This window comes from Embiotoca jacksoni, unplaced genomic scaffold, assembly GCF_022577435.1.
Source record: "Embiotoca jacksoni isolate LCO1_2020_lvr unplaced genomic scaffold, fEmbJac1.0.p SCAF_3, whole genome shotgun sequence".
Taxonomy (NCBI): domain Eukaryota; kingdom Metazoa; phylum Chordata; class Actinopteri; family Embiotocidae; genus Embiotoca; species Embiotoca jacksoni.
The window spans coordinates 1,616,626-1,639,253 of record NW_027185381.1 but is presented as its reverse complement, the minus strand read 5'-3'; the positions used below and the strand labels follow the sequence as shown (position 1 = coordinate 1,639,253).

Here is a 22,628-nt window from a genome sequence, read left to right as displayed (position 1 = left end):
GTCACAGTAAATCCACCTGGAGCGCTGTGTGTCTGTTGTTGCAGGGCAGGTTCAGTCATCAATCAATTAATCAATCAATCAAACAGACTTTACTTGTGTAGCACTTTTCTCACACACACACACACACACTCACACACACACACACACACACACACACACTCCCAACCAGCCACGCTCAACGCCATAAATAAACACATTGTAAAGAACAGACTCTGTAAATTCAGAGAAACTCTGTCGCTCAGATATGTAATGAGGAAAAGAAGTAATTTGATTTCAATAATATACAAAAAATTAAATAAATTTAAAATACAAAAATTAATTAATAAAAACAACTAAAATGCATCGATAAATAGTCAAATATATCAGTAAAGTTAATGTATTTTTTTTAAATGGAATAAACATCTATATGCCTAAAGTAAATACATTTCAATTTATATTTGAATGAACTAATATGGTAAAATGTATAAATAGATAATTGATTAGATACATAAAATAAATTAAATTAAAATAAAGGCCAGACAAAAAAATTGATGTTTACTCAAAGGGGTTACGGCTAAATGGTCAAAGACAACAACCACTAATACTGTCATATGAAATAAATAAATATAAATATATATAATGATAAATATATAATATAATATAAAAATTCAGCCTCCAGAATAATTCGGCTGAAACAATCTGTTTGTAAAAGGCTGCTGGTGAAATAATGGCGACTACATGAATCACACTGCTGGTGTAAGAAACATCTGTCGCTCCATCTTTCAGCACTTCAAGCAGCTGGTGGAGGAGCTGCACGTCAAAGGAGAGGCGAAGATCAAAAACGCCATGAAGGAGTCCTTCAAAATCCTCAACGAGGTTTGTGTCCCTCTTTGGGGTCAGAGGTCATCTCTCCCGTTAAACAAAAGCTTTCTATACAAAAATCTTCTTTGACGGAGTTTATATGAAACCGGTGCTGTGTATAAACTGTGTGTGTGTGTGTGTGTGTGTGTGTGTGTGTGTGTGTGTGTGTGTGTGTGTGTGTGTGTGTGCAGGCGAGGGCCAAAGGTCAGGGCAGCATGTGTAACCAGGCCATCATGCTGATCACAGACGGAGCGATGGAGGACTTCGAGTCCGTCTTTGAGGAGTTCAACTGGCCGGAGCGCCGGGTGAGAACCAGGAAATGACATCACTGCCCGTCTCCCCACATCTATTCTCTTTAAAAAGAAAAATAACTACAGCAACCTACACTATATGTCTGTGTGCATATATCTGTGTACGAATTTAATATACTTTATAATACTATTTGCATGTAAAGAATGTGAAAGGGTGAAAAACTACTGAACATTTCCCTAAATATTATCAGAGATACAATAAATAAAAAATCCATTGAAAGGGTTCAGTAAGTGCACATCTCACAATAATGTGTGTGCGTTGGTATTTTTGAACAACATTTTAGTATTTTGTAAATGTTTTTGAAAAAAAAAATCCAACATGATATAAGGCTTCCAGCAGGTGGAGCCTGACCGAGCTTTAACTTTGATCTGAGCTCATTCATCTGAATTTTAATGATGCTGTGATTTCCACGACACTGATTGGTCTGTTTTTCACAGACAATTTAGAGTTTTACATTTTCAATTAAAATTGTCTTTAAATTTACATCTATATACGGACGCTGTAGTCTTTGTCTGTATGAACCTTTATTGAGATTTAAAGACCAGAACGTCATTTTCAAACTGAGTAAAAGTTTGCAGGTTTCTGTCAGTCACGTCTACATTTCTACACCCGAAACACTTTCTAAGGTCCAAAAACTCTTTGTTAAATGTACAAACACAAAAACAGGATGTTTCAACAACCAGGATCCTTCATGTCCATGGAAACAGAGATAAACCTGTAACAGGCGTGTTTCTGTGTTCAGGTGCGAGTCTTCACATACCTGATCGGCAGAGAGATGACCTTCGCTCAAAACACCAAGTGGATCGCATGCAACAACAAAGGTCCGCCCTGCTTTACTGTGTGTGTGTGTGTGTGTGTGTGTGTGTGTGTGTGTGTGTGTGTGTGTGTGTGTGTGTGTGTGTGTGTGTGTGTGTGTGCGCGCGCATGCATACACTTCATCCATGTGGGTGTTTTCCCAGGTTATTACACACACATCTCCACGCTGGCCGACGTGCAGGAGAACGTGATGGAGTACCTGCACGTGCTCAGCCGGCCGATGGTCATCAACCACGACCACGACATCATCTGGACGGAGGCCTACATGGACACCGTGGTGAGCCGACACATCACAACCTCTCCTACGTTTTAACTTGGGGGTGAACTGCTCCTTTAAGATGAAGATACTGTCCAGTATCACCTTCATCTTCATCATCATCACCATCACCACTGTCACTTCACCTTCATCTGTCTGTTTCCTCCCCGTCTCCTCCGGCTCATTCACCTCCCGATCATCCGGCCGTTCCCTCCATCACGTCTGCAGCTTCCCAACACAAAGGAGGTAAAGAAGAAGAAGTTGTAGTCGTAGATAACAGGAGCTAACAGGAGTTCCTGAAGGTTCTCGACCTGTTGTGTCCAAAGTTTAGTACTGAGATGACTTTTAGTTTTCATGATTTGACTTTACACAACACAGTTCATAACAATTGATGGGAACAGAGATGGGAGAGACATGGTTTCATCGTAGGTTTTAGGACATGGCTGTCTGAGCCTCTGGAGAACGCTGTTAAAGCTAGAAACCTTCTTTATATACAGTTTTTGTTTATTTAATTACCTAAAATATACCAAATGTTTCCAACTATGCTCAAAATATTAGATTGTTATTATTAATCAAGATAACAATCCGTTTTATTGGGTCATCATATCCACTGTACCCTATCCACTATTACACAACTGCATATATACAGTATATATATATATATATATATATAGTGCTAACCGCCGAGCTGATTTTCATCTGCAGCTGTTTGTTTAATAATGACGACAACAACTCCCATGATCCCACGCTGCTTCACAACATCATCAAACTCTCTTTTGTTCTTGTTTTGATTGAAGCAGAAGTTTCACACTATGAAATACAAATCTCCACCTGTGACCTCAGCAGCATCCATAAATCACAACATCCTCCTGCTGCTCACCGCATGTTTTAAAAGTCACAGAAGTTTCTTTAAGTTCGACTGAAGACGCGCTCCGATTGGCTTCATAGGAAGAGAAAACAGATTTCATTTATTCCCTCAAAATTTAGAAAAATAAACACGAGAGTTAACTTGTATTGGAAAAATATGACTTTGAAGGATTTATTTCATGACATGACGTAATGACCTCCTGAAGTGCCCTGACCCTCAGATTGAGAACCGCTGGTCCAGATTGTAGTGACTGTAGTACTACAGCTGCCAACAGTCCTACGCTGCCCCCTATAGTTCAACCTCAGACCTGCACATTGTGCACACAGTCTCCCAAAAAAACTGTAAAATATTTATAATCTGTAGATAACAAAGAATAATCTTCATATAAAAACATTACAAATTAATTACAGACAAAATAATAACACCAAGAGAAACTGTGATCTAAAAAAATAGTTAAATCAAACCCTGAATCTGAAAAAATATAACAGGACATATTATAAAACACTTTTAGAATACATACAAATATAAAGTGGTTTTATTTTGTCCATCAAGGAGCATTTTTAGATTGAGATTGTTTATCGAATGTGTTTATTAAATTGTTTATTGTGGTTTAGAAATACTAACACTGTTCTCCTGTCCGTCAGCTCTTCACTACGAAGGCCCAGAGTCTGCTGCTGATGACCTCGGTCGCCATGCCGGTCTTCAGCAAGAAGAAGGAGACGGTCAGTGGCAGCACACTTTAAAAGATATTATTATTATTATTATTATTATTATTATCATTACTATTATTAATCCTGTTGTGGGAAAAAAAATCATTGCAGCATCTAAACAACACAGGTAGGAAAGATAAGTACACAAAAAGAAAGAAAAAGAGAATTTTATTGTCATATGGACAGTATAATAAAAGTCGATTACGCGGCACAATTAAATTCTTACTGTGCTGGTCCTCCCTGACCTAAAAGAAGAAAATATATATTTACAAAATCTAAAAGAAGAACTTAAAGAAATAGAACTACTTCACCACATGATAAAGTAGGATTACAATGCTTGATAATAAATGATAAGAAGCAGTTTTGCCCGTGAACTTGTGTCTCCAGCTGTCCCACGGCATCCTGCTGGGCGTGGTCGGCTCCGACATCCCCCTGATGGAGGTGATGAAGCTGGCGCCCAGATACATGGTGAGCTCCCGGCTGTTTATATATAGAAACAACTATATGTATATATATATATATATATATATATATATATATATATATATATATATATATATATATATACATATAGTTGTTCTTTTAAATGTTTAAATCGACAGTGTTTCTGCTCCATTTTTTTATATTAAGTACACAAACTGAAACAACCGATTTCACAATAAAAGCTTGAATATGTTGAATTCCTTGTTTCCTGCTTCCCCCTCAGCTGGGAGCTCACGGATACGCCTTCCTCATCACCAACAACGGTTACATCCTGGCTCATCCTGACCTCCGACCTCTGGTGAGTGCAGCCTGTCGCAATTATCACTTCATAACCTGAAAAACAATTATTAATCCTTCATCTCCATTCGTTGGTTTATAAACAGCTGACAGAAATGTGGATGTTTTCCACCATTTGAAGTTTAACTAACACACTTTTAATGACGTTATCGAAATAAACCTTCTTCTGTTGTGAAACATGACTAAACAATTATCATTGATTTGAATTATTAGTACATTTCGTTGTCAGCAGTTTCTTTATATATTTCAGTCATAGGCTTTTTATATCCAAGTTATTCATCTCATATCGTCCCTGTGATTTTTTTTTTTTACAAACTTTAAAATATATTATCACATTTTTTTTAGCCTTTAATGTTTGAATCCAATAAATGGCTCTTCTTCTTTCTTCATTATGTCGTGTATTATAAACCGTATAGAAAAAAGACAATTATATCGTTAATTATAATTTTTGGGATTACAACTGAAAGTTCACGCTGCTGGTGACTTCTGTTTCTGGACGGCAGATTTAAAAGACAAATTTAGCTCAAGAGCCCTGCGGCAGCAGCTCTGATTTACTGGATCTATATTTGAAGTTTCACAGTCTAGCAGATGTCATGAAGGGTACATTAAGAGGAAATGGTAATAAGGAGACTTGTACAGTATTCTACTACACACACACACAAACACACACTCAGTAACAGCACCTCCTTTGTCTTACAGTACAAAGATGGAAAGACACTGAAGCCAAAGCCGAACTACAACAGTGTGGATCTGTCTGAGGTGGAGTGGGAGGACACGGACGAGATGGTGAACACAGAAATATTATTTCACAACAGAATTATGAGGGTTTACATTTTTTCTAAAGCCTGTGGATGTTTGCAACATTTCTTATACAGTAATATGATTTTAATTTGACGGTAAATGAACACTTTCACTTTCCTGGTACAGGAACCAGGCTGTAGTTCTTAATTTATCGTGACCTGCTGCTGTTTGCAGGAGGTCACAAATAGCTCTTCAAAGGGCTCAGATGAGGAGGCCACCTGGTTCTTTAACTCTCTTGTGTTTCATTTCTGTTGCATCAGTTGAGCATTTTTAGAGCAGCAACATCAATGTTTACTGACTCGTTCATTTTGGCCCTGCGGGTGGGAAGATTTGGTTTTTTTAGATGGAAATGTCCAAAAAAGTATCTTAAAGCTTGAATGGAACTTGTTCTTGTGCTTCCAGCTGAGGACAGCGATGGTGAAAGGACAGACGGGCAGCATCAGCCTGAGCTTCAGAGCATCCGTGGACAAAGGGGTGAGGAGTCAGTCAGTTCACCAACAGTTTCACTTTAGTAGAGGACACGTCCGTCCTGGAGTTTAAAATAGGAGACAGATCCGCCTCATTAGGTGTCATTATGAAACATCCAAGTCTGTCACTGAGACACCACCAGTCAGATGTGTTTCTTTGCTGACTGGACAAAAATGTTGATGTGTAACTGAAATGCTGAAGACTGGTGAGCATGAATCACAGCATCACTGACGATAAGACGTTTCTCTCCTCGTCCAACAGAAACGGCCTCTGTACCTCGTCAACGACTATTTCTACACCAACATCGATGAGACGCCTTTCAGGTAAATCGGCAGTTTTTTATCTTGAAAACGTGTTTTTTTTGTTTTTTTTTATTCAATCATCATTATTAGAGTTCAAACCAGTAATAATAATAATAATAATAATAATAATATTATTAATATTAATAATAATAAACCCTGGAAAAAAACAAGAGTTCTGCCACTCCAGGTTTTGAACCCTTAAAACATCCAAACAAATAAAATATGGTTCGACGCCTAAGGGACCACTAATGTTTGTTTACAGGATGTTATGTACTTAAAGAAATCCAAACCACATCTTTCTCCTTTACTTTGTTGACCTTCAGTCATATCTGACCTGAACTCTAGAGGGCAGCAGAGTGCAGGACAGAAGTGAAGTCAGTGTCTTCCTGTTTGTCTCTGCAGCTTCGGCATGGTGCTGACGAAGGGTCACGGGAGGCTGATGTTTACGGGAAACGTATCCGTGGAAGAAGGTGTGATTACCCATAAGCCTCTGCTGCTCAAACCTCAAATGAATTGCTGTCAGATGCTGTTTGGTTTAGAAAAGCACAATTTAATGTAGATGAATAAACAACTCCAGGTTTTTGTTCATGTATAGAAAATACAACCTCATACAAATGTTTCCGTTGCAACACAACATCTTTTTAAACTGACGTGAAATAAAGTAAATTTCTGTGTTTTCTTTCAAAGTGAATAAAGTGTGTGTCCTCCTTCACAGGGCTGCACGACCTGACCTCCCCGGATCTCAGCATCGCCTCCGAGTGGTACGTCTTAAATCCCAAAACACATCTCTATGAAACAGGAAGTGATGTTTAAGATAGTTGATTTTTTTTTTTTTTTTTTTTTTAAAGTGAGGTCATTTTCTCTGATAATTGATTCAAAATGATCAAAAAAGTGACTTTCTCCTTTAATTCTGTATCTAGAATCTCCTGGAAACAAGTCCAGCAGGATGCAGACAAATTGTTTTAAAGCTGTTAATGTTGGATTAATAAATGACTTTTCCTCAGGACCTACTGTGAGACGGACATCGACCCTGCTCATCGAAAGTACTCCCAGATTCAGGCTGCCATCCGCTACCTGCTGGGGAAGGAGCCCGACCTCGAGTGTAGGTTTCTGACCAATAACTTCAAAAAATAATAATAATAATAATAAACCTGTCAAATATGGTCGTAGTTATTTTTCATTTTAGGTACTTTAATACATTTAGCTGGAGATTTCAGAGTGAGAAAACAAATTTTGACCATTATTTTTGACTGAACTTGTCCGTTGCCTAGGTGACGAGTTGTTGCTGCAGCAGACGCTGTTCGACGCCGTGGTAACGGCTCCGATGGAGGCCTACTGGAGCGCCCTGATGCTCAATGACAGGTGAGACCGGAGATATGACAGAAACACACGGTTGAATCATTTAAAGGGTCGATTCACCCCAAAAACATCCCTTCAGATTATTCTGGGATGTACTCCACACCTGTATATTTGAAATAATGAATTCACCTTTAACTGGAAGTAAAGGAAGGAATCTTTTAGGGAAAGTCTCAAAACGTGGATGAATAAAACCACAACTGTCTGGAAGGTTTCACTGAAATGAAGAAGGTGGAAATTAATTTGAATTTGAGATGATAATTTGGCAAAAACTTTTCTTTTAACCTGCGTTGCTCTGAGCCGTCAACCTACAGGTTTTTACTCCTGATGAACAGCCTTCACACAGTGTGTGTGTGTGTGTGTGTGTGTGTGTGTGTGTGTGTGTGTGTGTGTGTGTGTGTGTGTGCAGGGTGGAGCCCGGGATGGAGACAGCCTTCCTTGGTACTCGTGCCGGCCTGATGAGGATCATGAGATATGCAGGAGTGGAGACTCGAGTGGCAAAGTACAAAAAAACAATCTGTTTAACATCTGACTCATCATGCAGCTAAATTAAAATCTTAAACCGTACTTTGGTATACAGCTATAATATCTTCAGCCATGTTTCTAATTCAGATCAGAGTTGCTTTGCATTTTCATTTTTAGAGCATACTGAATAGACATGTATAGGTCGTTTAGTTGATGTGTGACCGTATTTAAACATAAAAAAACGTTGTGCCTGTAAGTTTTATCGCTGATCTCATTAACCTGTACTTTTCTTCATTTGGTCAGGAATGATTATATTAATAAATATTCATCACCACCTTGATAACATTGACCTGATGTTCTCCTGGTTTTGACAGAGAAAAATGATTAAATAAAGCAGCTTTATTATGAACAGAGAGCATGACGGGTTCAACACCACATTATTCTGAAGATGTGTGAAGACGAGCCTCCCTGGCCGTAGATCTGAAAGTACCGTGTTGTCTGAAGTTGAATTTCCAACTTTCCAGGAGGTTCCTGACTTCCTCTGATAAAGACAACCTGTTCACCATCGATCACTTCCCTCTGTGGTACCGGCTGGCCGTGGAAAACACTCCCGGCAGATTCTTCTACTACGCAATCAACGACAAAGGTCCGTTTGCGTCTCTTCAACCCTCGTAGCTTATTAACATGATCATGAAACATCTTCCCACGATGTCATCTTAAGTTGATGCTGAGCTGAATTTTCTCAGCAGGAGTGAAGTATGTCATCGCGACGACGTCGGTGACGGTTTCATCTGAAGGAAAGACGGCCATGGCTGGAGGTGAGTTTCAAATCTTTAGTTTCTAACGGTGGAACAGCTGTGATGTCCAGCTCATCTACAGGACGTCTCGAATATGATGTTTCACACAAATGTTTATTTAACCCGAGGGATGAATCAAAGACTGTTTATAAAAGTGTTTGTAGCTTCAGGTCTGTAAAATGGTTCTGATCCAGAAGTGTCTTCAGCTGCAATACCAGCGAGTGCCACTAGAGGTCGGCTCCAAAAAGCCTCCGGCTCCATAGACTCCCATTCAACTTCTCTCATCAAATCCAAAGTGAATAAAATGTGTCCATCAGTTATCTCGGTGTTGTTAGCTAAAGTCACTCCTTCTTATTAGTTTTCTGGAGGTCCATCTGAAAATAATCCCTCATTCATTAGAAAAGAAGATTCAAGAAGACCTGTTTTTGGGGGCGTGTCTGTTTGATTGACAGGCCTGTGGTGCAGTCAGGTTACAGCTATCGGTGGGCGGGACGTAGCATCGTCAGGTTTCCGATCAGATCGGTCAGATCCACCGCTGGCTCCTCCCCCAGCTCGTCCAAATATGGTCACTTCCTGCTCCAAACCGCTCCGAACTAACAAAGATGGTGACGGACAGATTCTGAACTGGAGGATTCATAACGTTCACAAACCAACGATGACATCACTGCTGGTTGATGACATCACTGATGGATGATGGCTGGGATGAATTGATGCGATTTTCGCCAGGCGTCATAACATCGAGGGAGATTTAAATGATTCTCCACATTTGGTCTGATACTGAACTGGTGACACTAACTCAGAGCACCTGACAGTAAATTCCTTACAACCAACCTGGATGTCCATCTTGAAGCTGTGGTGACTGAATTTATTTCATGACATTGGGTTGAAGATGTGTGTTTTTAGAATTTGCAGTTTCTTTGCAGCAACATCCATATTTGAAGCATCGTTTACTGTCATGGCGACAGTCAGAATCAGCTTTATTTAGCGCAACAAATATACATGTGAACTCCAGTGTGTTTTTTAGCCTCGCTGAGGTTCATGGAGGCCACAGAGGGAAGGGTTGTTTGGTTCATGGAGGCAAACAGACGCCAGCTTAAATGAAAATCAGAAGCAGAGGTAAGTTTTCACATTTTAGAAATTGTGAAGCCAGATGTAGTTGAAGTCACTCCTGTGTGTTTCTTGCCTTAAAGATGTTGGTGACCTTCAGTAGATGATGACTTTTCACACATTCATGAACCCAACAGTTAACAAACCTGCGAGGCAGCGTGGTGGTGCAGTGGTTCACAGCATGACGGTGATGGTTTCGAACCTCGGTCGGGGCGGCGACCTTTCTGTGTGACTTCTCTCTGGTTCTCCATCCAGAAACACATGCATGTTAGATTAAGTGGTGGTTTTAAATTGCCTGTAAGTGTGAGAGAGTTTTTGTCTCTGTGTGATGGTGCTGTGATGGACTGGCAACCCTGTTCAGGATAAAGCGGCTATAAATATAATATGAATATAATATAGTATAATAATAATAATGGATGGATGTAATCTATACTGTTAGAAAACATGAGTCGGGTATTTTTGGAAGTGATTCTAACTTCCTGACACACATCAGACGTAGCAGTGCTCTTATTTGCTAATTTAAGAGATTGATGAATGTGTTGTTGTTCTTTTTACTGTTGTTGGATCATCGGGTTTAGATTCTGTCTGGGGTCAAAGGTCGAATCTGTCATCGTGCGGCCGTCACATCTCGATGTGATTTACAAAAGAAAAGTCCAGTTTAGATAAATATAGACTTTATTGTCTTCAGTAATTGATTAACAGTCCTTGAGTTGACTTGAGGAGACGATGATTAATGTGCTCATAACAGAAAAATAGAATCAAACACACATTTGGAAGTTACAACATTAATGGGCACATTTTAAGTCTTATTCTTCGAAGTTTTGGGAAAGATTGATGTCATGACTTTGTTGAGCTTTAGTTTGTTTGTGCTGGATTAAAAGCAGTTGTAGCTCAAAGTTTTCCCTCTAGGTGGCACTGCAGCTTTATTATTCAAATGCAGTCAGCCTCGGTGATGAAGTTTAAAACAACATTTCCTCTCTGATACGATTTAAAGTGAGAAGAGGGGAAGTCAACAGGATGTCCACCAAACAGGTACAAAATATTATTTTTGCAAAGACGGATAAAATACACAACTCGTTTAGAGGGAAATCATTTTGTGCAACAAGCAGCAATGGACATATCACAGATTCTGTGTTTTAGGATTTTTGGATCTTGTGCTTGTTGGGCTCAGATACAAAGACAGACAGTATGATGAAAAGGTATATTCATATCTCTGAGGGAGAAACATAAATACAGGTTTAAGAGGAAGTCAAGGTGCAGAAGTGCCATACAGCCGTCTCAGAGTTTAAAAGCTGGCTGAGAGATGCAGCGCAGGGACGAACAATTCACAGAGCATCCATACATTAAAAGAAGTGCTGCAGCATTCCAGCTTCACTGAATCTTGTCTGCTCCATTAGCCCCCCCCCCCCCTCCCCCCACCCGGAGACTTTTATCACAATGGCAGAGCTGCAGGGTTCCTCTCTGCTGATGTCTGTCGTCAATGATGGGTACATCAGAAGCTGCTGATTCGATAACCGTGCACGAAGCCGCACGCGTCCTTCGGCGGCGTCTCCTCCGGTGAGGTCGGGGACGACGTCTGCCCGTCCTCGAGGTCTATGTCGGCTCCGGAGTCGGCCATCAGGGGCTGCCCGCGACTCTTCATCTCTCTCTGGTAGCGCGCCATCAGCGAGGCGTACACGCAGCCGTAAGTCGCCGCGACCACCATCATGACGCACACCGTGCCGCACACCACGCCCGCCACTATCTGCGTGCCGTGAGCCCGGCGGACGCTGACGGGCTTGTAGCGCTGACGCACGCATTCCTCGGTGCCGCTGATCCGGCCCGGCGGGCAGGGAGGCCGGGTGGCGTAACCCGACGTGCCCTCCTTGGTCGGACTCTGCAGGCAGTAGCTGAACATCTCTACCGGCACGCTGCGGATGTCCCTGCCCTTCAAATCCCCCGGGAGATTGCACTGCAATGCATCTACCTGCCCATCTAAAAAAAAAAAAGATGGAGAGGGGGAACAAAAAAAAGTCAGGGGAAGAACAGGGAGGGAGAAGATTACGTGGAGGAGAGGGGGTGAGAGAAATCAGGGGAGACAGGGAGGATTGAGAGAGATGAAGGTCATTATATTCTTAGATGTCTGTGCTCAGCATACATCCAGCCTGCAGAGCGCAGGTCATTGTTGCCATTATACAGCTTCTGAAGTACAGACTCCGGATTTACCATCTTAAAGCAGCGTAAGCCGACTGCTAAGCTATCTACTTCAGAGAAATTGGGCTTTGGAGAGGCCCGCTAACAGCCCTGCTCACCCCTGTAAATCATCCACTCCATCCAGTGCTTGAAGTCCCTCAGCTTGCAGTCGCACTCCCAAGGGTTCCCCACCAGCTGGAGCTGCTGCAGCGCCACCAGGGGCTCAAACGTGACCCTGTCTAGGCCCACCAGCCGGTTGCTGGCCAGGGACAACCAGGCGAGTCTGTGAAGCCCGTCCAGCAGGCCGCTCGGTAGCCACAGGAGGTCGTTGGAGGACAGGTCCAGCCCCTGGAGGTGCCACAGCCCCCTGAAAACCTCCCTGCTCAAGCCGACGCGCCCCTGACTCCCATTCAGGCCTTGAGCAATCGGCGTGCTGCTGTCGAGCTCAGAGGTTGCCAGACGAACGCCAAGGTAGTTAGTGGAGAGATTCAACCAACGCAGGCTGCTGAGACCCGAGAACGATCCGGGCTGCAGGACTGTAAAGTGGTTCTGGGAAAGATCCAGGAGCTCCAGGCTGCTGAGGTTGGACAGCTCAGCCTGGCCCAGGGAGGAGAGGTTGTTCTGGGGCAGACGGAGGGTCAGCGAGTCCCGGCTCAGCATCCCGACGACGGGCGTCAGAGAGAGGAGGCCGGCCGCTGAGCAGTCGGTGGTGTTACCGTAGCAACTGCAGACATCAGGACAACCACTGACTGACTGCAGGAGACCCAGAAGAACCACCAGACTGGACAGAACCACGCAGACTGGAAGACACAGGAAACACACACAACTGCAAGAGTTAAACTGCAAAAAACATTTATTCTCAAATAACTTCCATTATATATGAACCAAAGCTCATTTTACTGTTGTGCTCATTTGAGGCTGTGAATTTATTTTATTTGCTTGAATTTGGCTTTTTATCAAACCTAGTAGCAAAACTCAGAACAAACAAAAGCCGCCCCAGTCCGCTGTTTTTTTTATGTCCCTTTTGAACAGGCAAATTTCTGGCTCGAATTTCTCCCAAAAACAAAATTGTCCAATTTGAATATTTTCCTCCAAATGTCAGTGAACTTTGAGAGAAAGAGCAACAAAGTAGAAAAATGATAAAGGAAACCAAAATGAAAACTTTCTACATTTCTACAGGTTACAAACCAACATTATTTGTGGATCACAGGTGAAAAGGTCTGAACTGTTAATCCGAGTCTGTCTCTCAGAGATGGGTAACATATTCCAGCTGTCAGCGTGAATAAAAGCAGGAGTTGAAGTCCTGCAGTGCGAAAGACGAAGACTCACCCAGACTCTCCGGATGACTCGGTCCATGCTGGTCTCGGTTCTTCATGTCTGCCTCATCAACTCTTCTTCAACGTCACACTGACATCCGGCTGTTCTTCCTCTTTCTGCGTCACTTTAACATCCAGCTCTGGAGAATGTGCTGAGATACAGTAAACAGGGACAGAGAGGGAAATGTTACTTAGAGGAATATAAAGTTTTGAAAGTGAACCAGGTATTTTTCCTCATTGTAAATCAACCTTGACAGTTTCTTTTTAGGAGCATTGGATTTTAACAACCAAAAAACCATTTGCATCGCAAATACTGTAGCTCCAAATGTTTCCATAACCATCATCATCAGTGGATTTATTTTGAGAGTTAAAAAACTGTAGATATTGATTTATTTTTACAAACACTGACCAGGCATCTAAATTAAAGCAACATTTTAAGCTTCTAGATTGGATGTTTATGACTTTCTCTTATTATCTCTACAGACTTTAAAGTTTAGAAATATATATTCCAGTGTGCATCAAAGGCTTGAATGGATTGTAAAAAAAACGCTCATCCCACTTCTTCTGTGAAGGGTAATCTTAGTAATCCTCGTGAGCCTTGTTCAGATTTGCTCTCTTCCAGCTCCACATTACTTCCATTCATCTTCTGTAGTGAGCTGCGTATTTCAGGTCCAGGATGTGCGCTGATGATTTTTTTTTTTTTTTAAATCTCTCAGTCACCACAAAGAGTTTAACTCCGTGTGTGAGATTAAGTGTCCCGTGTACAGAATCTTTGCTCAGGGAGTAAAAACAAAGCGTTTCATGATGAAGTTGAATCATCCTCCGTGTTTTCATGCAGCGACGTCGGAGGGAAGTCGCTGCCAGATTCTGGCTTCTTAAGGCCCACTGAAGTCCTGAACGCTGCAGATACAGTACTCTGCCTGCATTGTTTCACACACACGTTTAAGGAAACTGTTTCCATGTTTTGATGAGTCCTTCTCTTGGTAGTTTTTGGCTCTCAGATATGCAGAGGGAAGTGAGCAAGAGAGATAAAGCTGCAGAGAAATACAAGATGAAATGCCGTCACTGCATCCATCTCCAGCTGCTGAAAAGAGTTCGTTGCCTCGAGGTCTTTCTTTTGTCGCGGATCTTTCTTTTTAAGTCGGCACAAAGATGCCCGTCGCTCGGCTGCGGACTGTGTGTGGCGGGAAGGTGCCTTCCAGCCACGAGTGACTTTTCAAAATGGGAGCAATTACAATGCAGGTAGAGGAGGGAGATAATGGGACACGCAGTATGACTCAAGGTTTGACGTCACTTTGCAATGTCAAGAGACCAAAAATTACAAGTGCAAAGTCAGAGCTTTTGTGCTGAGACAATATTGACAAGCATTGCAAGTCTCCAGGAAGGCTTTCTTCCATCTATGAAATATTAATAAAACCAGGAACATCTTGTCTTGGTTTGATGCAGATAACTTGATTCATGCATTTGTGACAACCAGACTAGATTATTGTAATTCATTGCTGTCAGGACATCTAAATTACTCATTAAAAACTTGAAGTTGATCCAAAATGCTGCAGCAAGAGTACAGACGGGATTTAGAGAGCATATTTCTCCTGTTTCAGCTTCTCTTCATCGACTTCCTGTTAAATCAAGAATAGAATTTAAAATTCTCCTACTGACTTATAAAACTCTCCATGACCAGGCTCTATTTTATCTCAGAGATCTTATAGAACCACATCATCCTGACAGATCTAATAGAACCACATCACCCTGACAGATCTAATAGAACCACATCACCCTGACAGATCTAATAGAACCACATCACCCTGACAGATCTAATAGAACCACATCACCCTGACAGATCTAATAGAACCACATCACCCTGACAGATCTAATAGAACCACATCAGCCTGACAGATCTAATAGAACCACATCAGCCTGACAGATCTAATAGAACCACATCACCCTGACAGATCTAATAGAACCACATCACCCTGACAGATCTAATAGAACCACATCAGCCTGACAGATCTTATAGAACCACATCACCCTGACAGATCTAATAGAACCACATCACCCTGACAGATCTAATAGAACCACATCACCCTGACAGATCTAATAGAACCACATCAGCCTGACAGATCTAATAGAACCACATCAGCCTGACAGATCTTATAGAACCACATCACCCTGACAGATCTTATAGAACCACATCACCCTGACAGATCTTATAGAACCACATCACCCTGACAGATCTAATAGAACCACATCACCCTGACAGATCTTATAGAACCACATCACCCTGACAGATCTTATAGAACCACATCACCCTGACAGATCTAATAGAACCACATCACCCTGACAGATCTAATAGAACCACATCACCCTGACAGATCTTATAGAACCACATCACCCTGACAGATCTTATAGAACCACATCACCCTGACAGATCTTATAGAACCACATCACCCTGACAGATCTAATAGAACCACATCACCCTGACAGATCTTATAGAACCACATCACCCTGACAGATCTAATAGAACCACATCACCCTGACAGATCTAATAGAACCACATCACCCTGACAGATCTTATAGAACCACATCACCCTGACAGATCTTATAGAACCACATCACCCTGACAGATCTTATAGAACCACATCACCCTGACAGATCTAATAGAACCACATCAGCCTGACAGATCTAATAGAACCACATCACCCTGACAGATCTAATAGAACCACATCACCCTGACAGATCTAATAGAACCACATCACCCTGACAGATCTTATAGAACCACATCACCCTGACAGATCTTATAGAACCACATCACCCTGACAGATCTTATAGAACCAGATCTTCTCTCTCAGTACGCTGGTCTACTTTTGGTTCCCAGAGTTTCCAAAAGTAAAATGGAGGCGGAGCTTCAGTTTTCAGGCTCCCAGTTTGTGTTCAGGGTCAGAAACCCTCTCTAGCTGTTAGGTCAGACTCAAAATGTTCCTTTTTGATAAAGCTTAATAGTTGGAGCTGCTCGGGTACCATGAACCATCCCTCAGTCTCGCTGCTGTCGGCCCAGGTTGCCACTTTTTAAACGATTATTGACGCCTTTAATGTTGCTGTGGTTATTTTGTGATTGTGAAGTGTTTTGAAACCATGTCTTGGTTTAAATCAAGTGATTTTGCACCTGAAAAAAACTGAAATGAATATATGAAGAGAGGATAAGGTACAGAAAGTGCTGATGCTCAGGGTGTCTGTAGGTTCAGACTGTCCTCTGCGAAAACTGTCAAATGGAAGCAGAGCCAGAGTGAACCTATTATATTACTACAAAAGCATAACATTGTGCAGTACAATTCCCATACTAGCATTGTTTTTGTGATTTGAAGGTGTCGTCCCACTGGCTGTATTCCTGTTTTATGGATGCATGTGATGCTCTGTGTAAACAGTGTGTGTTTGTGTGTGACTGGTTTGTGTGCAATCTGTCTGTTCTGGATTAAACGATGGTCGTATGTAAATCCTGGACGTCTAAAAACAGTTTTCACTTTCCGTCTGAATTTGGCCCGGATTAATCCTCGATGCCTCTTTATCTTGTGACCTGATAATAATCAAATCGGCGCTTCAGTCCTGCAACGTTTGCTTTTAATCATTGAACACGACACACGTAGAAAAACGACCTACAAGTTCAGTAAAACTTAAAGTTTCCTGTTCCATCTAGAACAAACTTCTGCTGCCTGAACTTGGCCAGAACTTAATCATACAGGTGTCACATCAGGAAATATTCACACTAAGTTCATTTGAAGCCCTTAAATGTTATTATGGGAACATTTTGACTGCTCTCAGATCCACTGTTGGTGCAGCTTTACGCTAACATGCTGTGAAAGAAACAAAGACTTCTCTAACGGCAGATTTAGTCGCCCCTGTCAGAGTCATTAGATCTCCCACAGCAGCCTACACGTATAAGAGGATGAGCGCGGCCTTCATCGGGCCCAGAATATCCAATGGAGACGATGACCTCTGACCTTTCGCGCTGTGTGACGGCTGTAAAGATCGAAAGAGACTGAATCACATTACGTGGAAACAGGAGGAAGGATTTAGAAGAAAAAAAAAGATGATGATGATGCTGCATAAATCCACAAAGTCCTCGACAGAGTCGTCATCGTCGACTTTGGGAGTGATGTTGTGCCTCGTCAGCGCTCTCCACAAACCACAGCGTTCAAACACGTGTACACCTGTGAGCTCCGAGCCGGAGAACAAACTCGGGGCCGCTGTGTCATCTCCCGTTTATCAGGAGACGACGGCGCTCCTGGCCGCTCTTCATCCGTCCACCGGTCCTCTCCTCATTGATTCGTCTCCTGAAGCGTGCCCTCCCCTCACATCTACTCGCTGTCTCTGTGTTTGCACTTACAAATTTTTAATGACAGTACTGAGAGCGCGCCGAGGCGGCCGGGCGGAGGGTCGAGCATGTCAGGTCCTCCTAGAGTCAACCTCCGCGCAGCAGATTTATCTTTAAGACACAGAAAAATCTTTTGTACTTTATTTGTTTTATCTTTTATGTAGATAATGCTTTTATCTGGGGTGACTTTTGATGCTGGTGCCAATGCGATGCCTGACGTAGCCTGAGTTCAGCAGCTATGGATGGATTGTAATTCACTTCTACAATATTTAAGGATTAATGAGTTAACGAAGATTATCCACAGAATGTGAAGAAATGTCAGTGTTGCCATCATGTCAAAGACTTGTATGTGCTGTGTTGCACGGATGTGTAGTGTAGTTAGCATGTTAGCCAGCGGGCAGTCCAACATGGGAGGAACAGGATGTCGATTATTTTAACCTCTGTAACCTGAAAACACAACAATGGCTGGCATTGTTGGTGTTGCTTTCCATCACTGGAGACGGCTGGTTTGTGTTTTGTTGATCCGTTGTTCAGACCACGTAGAACAGCTCTTTGTTATTGTTATTTTCTGTCCACTGCTGGCTGCATGCAGTCTAACATTACAATCATCACATACAGAAAAAGCCAACTGTCAACTAATGTCAGAGCAAGACGATGAAAAATTAGACCCAACAGGTGAAACTATGCATCAGACTGAAGACAGACTGGATGATTCACTGTCATCTTTTAACTTCTGAAGTAATACAACAAAACTAAAGAGATGAATCCTGATATTATCCTGATATCCACATACAGATCACAGTTTTCACTCATCAAGTGAAACATCTCCACATTTTCTGGATGAATCTGCTGTCATACTTTGTGCAGACACGCCAGCGTCTGCCAGGATGGATTCTAATCACCGATAAAATCAAACAGCCATCAAGGCCACTTTTTGAATGCACCATCAAGCAGATTAGACCCCGCCCACTCAGCATCAACAGGTCACAGATTAAAACTGTGGATTAAATTTCTCCGTTCAGGAGTCCAGATGATGCAGGAACAACTGGTGGCGGAGAAACACCTTCGCCTGCCTCTAACACCATCATAGTTTTGTGCCTCCAACTATTTGTGTGTTTTGGTAATGAGCTGTTTAACCACACGTTTGTCTGGTAAATTAACTTATCTGCTTCAGCATGTGTGATTTCCTGTTGATACAGTTTGAGTTTTTATATCTGATGCTCCTTTGTTTGTACGTTTTGGTGCTCACGCTCATTTTGCTGTTATAAAAATTGATTATATTTATCCATTAGTTTAGTCAGCATAGCCAGAGATATTCTGGTGAGTCAGGGTAGGGAAGAATAATGGCGTCAACATCATCATTATTTGCCAGAATTGGACCTAGAATGGAGACCTGAACCTTTCCTGTAGCCACATCTGATGTCCCGTCCGAACCCAACTAGTAAACCTGAACCCAAACTTTGGCTTCAGTGCTTGATTTACAGGAACAAAGTACAGGATGCTGGTTCAGGTACTTCAGCAATGAAACCGCAGAGAAAAGCAGAAATGGCCAGAAAACTGTTGTTGACTTGAAATGAAAAGGAACCAATTTTGACAAATTTTTCCAAAAATTACAAAGCCAACAATTAACCAGATTTATTCACCACAAAGCGTTGCTGTTTTCTTCCACTGTGACTCTTTGTCTTGATGGATGTTTGTGTGATTGTCATGGTTTTGCTTCTCCTCCCTGAGCTCCACCTTTTTATTTGATCAAATTAATGTTTTCTACCTCCAATAACTGCCGAGGATGGCAGCAGTCATTAAATCCGACCTTCAGGCTTCACATCATTTCCCCAGAAACCACTGAAAAATATTATTAGTGCTGCAGCTGATTTTGTAGCATTTTATTGTCTGTGCAGGAAAAGTTCACTTTTTTTTTTTTTATCCCTGGTATCTGTTGTTAGGTTGAATTTGTGTTGCAGAAAGAAACAGATTTTTTTTTTAAACGTGTTAAAGTTGAAGATTATTATCTCAATTTTAAAACTTCATTATTTGTATTTTGAAATTGGAAGTCCTGCCATGTGATGTTCCCCCCGCCTCATCTGCAATGCATCGCGCTGGTTTTCTGGGCTGTAACATGGCATCCCGCGAGCTGCTTAATGGCCTCTGACAGACCACCACCACCACCACCACCACCACCCCCCAACCCCACGGCTCCACTATTCCTCCAAACAGCCTGAGAAAGTAGCAGCCGAGGAGCGTTCGGTCCAAATGGCCACGAGCACAAGTGCACTGCACCAGAGATGAGCAGTCAAACAACAGCAAACACTGCAAGCCAAAAGCGCACACGCAGCTTCACTCCCACATGCTTTCAGACTATTAAAAGCACACACAGAAACGTTACATGGACTGAAGACTCCCAAAGATTCCAGCTGAACATGTGTTTCTAAAACGATGAGAAGTGATGTCCCTCCATGATTCAGGTCGTTAAGCATTAATGATGTCATAACGGGTGTTGAGGTGTAGCTCGCAGTCCAACTCGGTATCACAGCAAAGGGTGAAATAGACACGCTGGTCCACGACGAAAAGCGTGAAATAGACACGTTTTTGGCGATGTCTATGCGTGAAACTTACACGCATGTAAATGTCTTGTGCCGTGGAACCATGTGACCAAGGTACCGCAACAGAGGCAATGAAGGATGTGTTTTTGGTGGCAGGAGGGATGGTGAGGTGGAATCAGTCACAGACTGCCATGAGGGATGATTAGGTTTGAATCCAGAAAGTGACAATGTTGTTTTTGTTTGCAAATCCCAACCATGTTTTTATTGTTCCCTAACCCCAACCTCGTGTTATTCCTAAAAGTTTCATTATCACGTAAATCACATGGCTCAAAGCACACAGTAGGTTTCATCTTCATCCATTACAGGAAAACGTGTAACTTTCACGCCTAGATACCGCAAAGCGTTGCTATTTCACGCTTTGCCGTGATACTGGTTTACACAGTCAGCATGTCAGTTCATTTTGAAGACTTTGGACGGGGTTGAGGTCATGACTCATACAGACCAGTCATGCTCTCCCACACTAAACTGTTTTGTGTGTATTGTCATGTTGGAAAGACACAAACTGTTGAATCTAAGTTTTGGAGAAAAGCACTTGTATAAATTCTCATTATATGCTTCACTCCCGCAACAATTAGTCCATTTATAGAAGTTTTGACAAAACTTGATATTTCAGGATGTCATTTTGGGCTCTGGGACACATGAATACACATTTGTCACGATTTTCGGACATTTTATTAACGAAAGCAGTGACTGATTAATCAGTGGGACAATCAAGATCAGTCAGTAATGAAAATCTCTATCAGTTGCAGGTCTAGTATGCTGCAGCATTAAGAGTTTAACATAAAACAGGCCAAGCAGAGTCCACTAAAGTAACACAAAGTAAACCAGGGCGTCTGACTTTTATAGTATGTACGCACACACAGACTAAAGCACACACTGCTTCTCCCTGTTAAAGGCGCCTGCACGCTACTGTACATACATTATCTACACAAACAAAGCAGCTGCTCACCATCTGCTCTGCTGCTTCAGCCTCCGCACAGAGAAGGAAGACAGAAACTGTTCTTCTCCTGCATGTGCAGCTTTCAGGAAACAGGCGTCTTTAAAGACGGACATTTCTCTTCTCAAAAAAAAAAAAAAACAACACAACCTGAATTTTTGAATCTGCCAGACTTGTCTTCAAGGACACACACCGGTCCGGACTCTCAAACACCAGAAGAGAGAGTCCTTGTTCTTCCAGACAGGAGTTTTTATTCCTGATCAGACGCTCCTCATTGTCATCCTCCTCTTCATCGCTTGCTCTCGCAGCTTCCTCTGATTGTCTCAGCAGTCCGTCCAACACACACCCAGCCCAGCGAGTGAGGACGGGCGAGCCTCTATAGCCAATGTGAAAGGGAGAGAGAGAGAGAGAGAGAGAGAGAGGGAGAGAGAGAACTACACAAGCCACATGCTGCTGCTGCGCTGCTGCTAATGGTGTGTGTGTGTGTGTGTGTGTGTGTGTGTGTGTGTGTGTGTGTGTGTGTGTGTGTGTGTGTGTGTGTGTGTGTGTGTGTGTGCCTGTTTCTGTTATACTGAGTGTGTAATGTGCATTAAAGCTGTTTGACAGAAATAGTAACAGCAGAGTGTTGCAGCTGCAGGCTGAGCTTTGAATGGAGAGAGACACTGTAAGATCCATGTTTCTTTGCAGTACCGTCTTTAATCATGAACATGCCGGGAATTACACAGAAAAAGAAAGATTGCAAATGTAGTTGTCGAGGAATAAAGAAGACGTTTTCGTTTTTGTAAGATGGAGTTCTGGGTGACACTTCATTTGGAAATATACAGAAGGTCCCACTGCTGCTTTTATATACAAAACAACTCAGATATAAGAACCAGCATCAAAATCATAAAAATAACCTTATTTTTAATGAGGATATTGGAACTGTTGCATACAGTAGCACACAAGTTTAAAACTCAGTTAACCCTCCTAACTTTTTGATGGCAAACATTATGGAAAGATTGATATTGTGAGATGTCATCATAGACTGCATACCTTAAGCTGCAATACCAGCGAGTGCCACTAGAGGTCGGCTCCAAAAAGCCTCCGGCTCCATAGACTCCCATTCAACTTCTCTCATCAAATCCAAAGTGAATAAAATGTGTCCATCAGTTATCTCGGTGTTGTTAGCTAAAGTCACTCCTTCTTATTAGTTTTCTGGAGGTCCATCTGAAAATAATCCCTCATTCATTAGAAAAGAAGATTCAAGAAGACCTGTTTTTGGGGGTGTGTCTGTTTGATTGACAGGCCTGTGGTGCAGTCAGGTTACAGCTAACGGTGGGCGGGACGTAGTATCGTCAGGTTTCCAATCAGAGGAAG

The 22,628-nt window shown here is 42.1% G+C and overlaps 2 protein-coding genes across 4 annotated transcripts in view; one reads left to right on the top strand and one right to left on the bottom strand.

Annotated features, from left to right (window-relative positions):
* The window catches only part of LOC138206719 (voltage-dependent calcium channel subunit alpha-2/delta-4-like), a 71,015-nt gene that overhangs the window by 23,138 nt on the left and 25,249 nt on the right, over positions 1 to 22,628 (top strand). For both annotated transcript variants that reach the window (XM_069163650.1, XM_069163649.1), the window contains exons 10-27: positions 766 to 855; positions 1,032 to 1,145; positions 1,895 to 1,973; positions 2,112 to 2,245; positions 2,453 to 2,470; positions 3,737 to 3,814; positions 4,190 to 4,270; positions 4,509 to 4,583; positions 5,282 to 5,368; positions 5,786 to 5,857; positions 6,113 to 6,174; positions 6,556 to 6,623; positions 6,869 to 6,914; positions 7,158 to 7,255; positions 7,425 to 7,515; positions 7,919 to 8,011; positions 8,499 to 8,620; positions 8,724 to 8,792. In XM_069163650.1, coding sequence (XP_069019751.1) covers positions 766 to 855; positions 1,032 to 1,145; positions 1,895 to 1,973; positions 2,112 to 2,245; positions 2,453 to 2,470; positions 3,737 to 3,814; positions 4,190 to 4,270; positions 4,509 to 4,583; positions 5,282 to 5,368; positions 5,786 to 5,857; positions 6,113 to 6,174; positions 6,556 to 6,623; positions 6,869 to 6,914; positions 7,158 to 7,255; positions 7,425 to 7,515; positions 7,919 to 8,011; positions 8,499 to 8,620; positions 8,724 to 8,792 — 1,477 coding nt within the window. The remainder of the gene's footprint in view (positions 1 to 765; positions 856 to 1,031; positions 1,146 to 1,894; positions 1,974 to 2,111; positions 2,246 to 2,452; positions 2,471 to 3,736; positions 3,815 to 4,189; positions 4,271 to 4,508; positions 4,584 to 5,281; positions 5,369 to 5,785; positions 5,858 to 6,112; positions 6,175 to 6,555; positions 6,624 to 6,868; positions 6,915 to 7,157; positions 7,256 to 7,424; positions 7,516 to 7,918; positions 8,012 to 8,498; positions 8,621 to 8,723; positions 8,793 to 22,628) is intronic.
* Positions 11,304 to 21,611, bottom strand: LOC138206721 (leucine-rich repeat and transmembrane domain-containing protein 2-like). Of its 2 annotated transcripts, none has more exons than XM_069163651.1 (4): positions 21,285 to 21,611; positions 13,380 to 13,518; positions 12,170 to 12,850; positions 11,304 to 11,852 (listed from the first exon to the last, which is right to left on the bottom strand). In XM_069163651.1, exons 2-4 carry the CDS (start codon positions 13,423 to 13,425, stop codon positions 11,371 to 11,373), a joined length of 1,209 nt encoding a protein of 402 aa, XP_069019752.1. In that variant the 5' UTR covers positions 13,426 to 13,518; positions 21,285 to 21,611; the 3' UTR covers positions 11,304 to 11,370. The 2 variants fall into 2 exon arrangements, with proteins under 2 accessions (XP_069019752.1, XP_069019753.1); XM_069163652.1 differs by lacking the exon at positions 21,285 to 21,611 and adding an exon at positions 13,926 to 14,011.

Coding starts and splice junctions, on each gene's coding strand:
- LOC138206721 (XM_069163651.1), bottom strand. CDS start 13,425: ATGAAGAACCGAGACCAGCATGGACCGAGTCATCCGGAGAGTCTGG. Junction 12,851..13,379: donor GAGTCATCCGGAGAGTCTGG/GTGAGTCTTCGT, acceptor TGTGTCTTCCAG/TCTGCGTGGTTCTGTCCAGT. Junction 11,853..12,169: donor GGAGTGGATGATTTACAGGG/GTGAGCAGGGCT, acceptor TTTTTTTTTTAG/ATGGGCAGGTAGATGCATTG.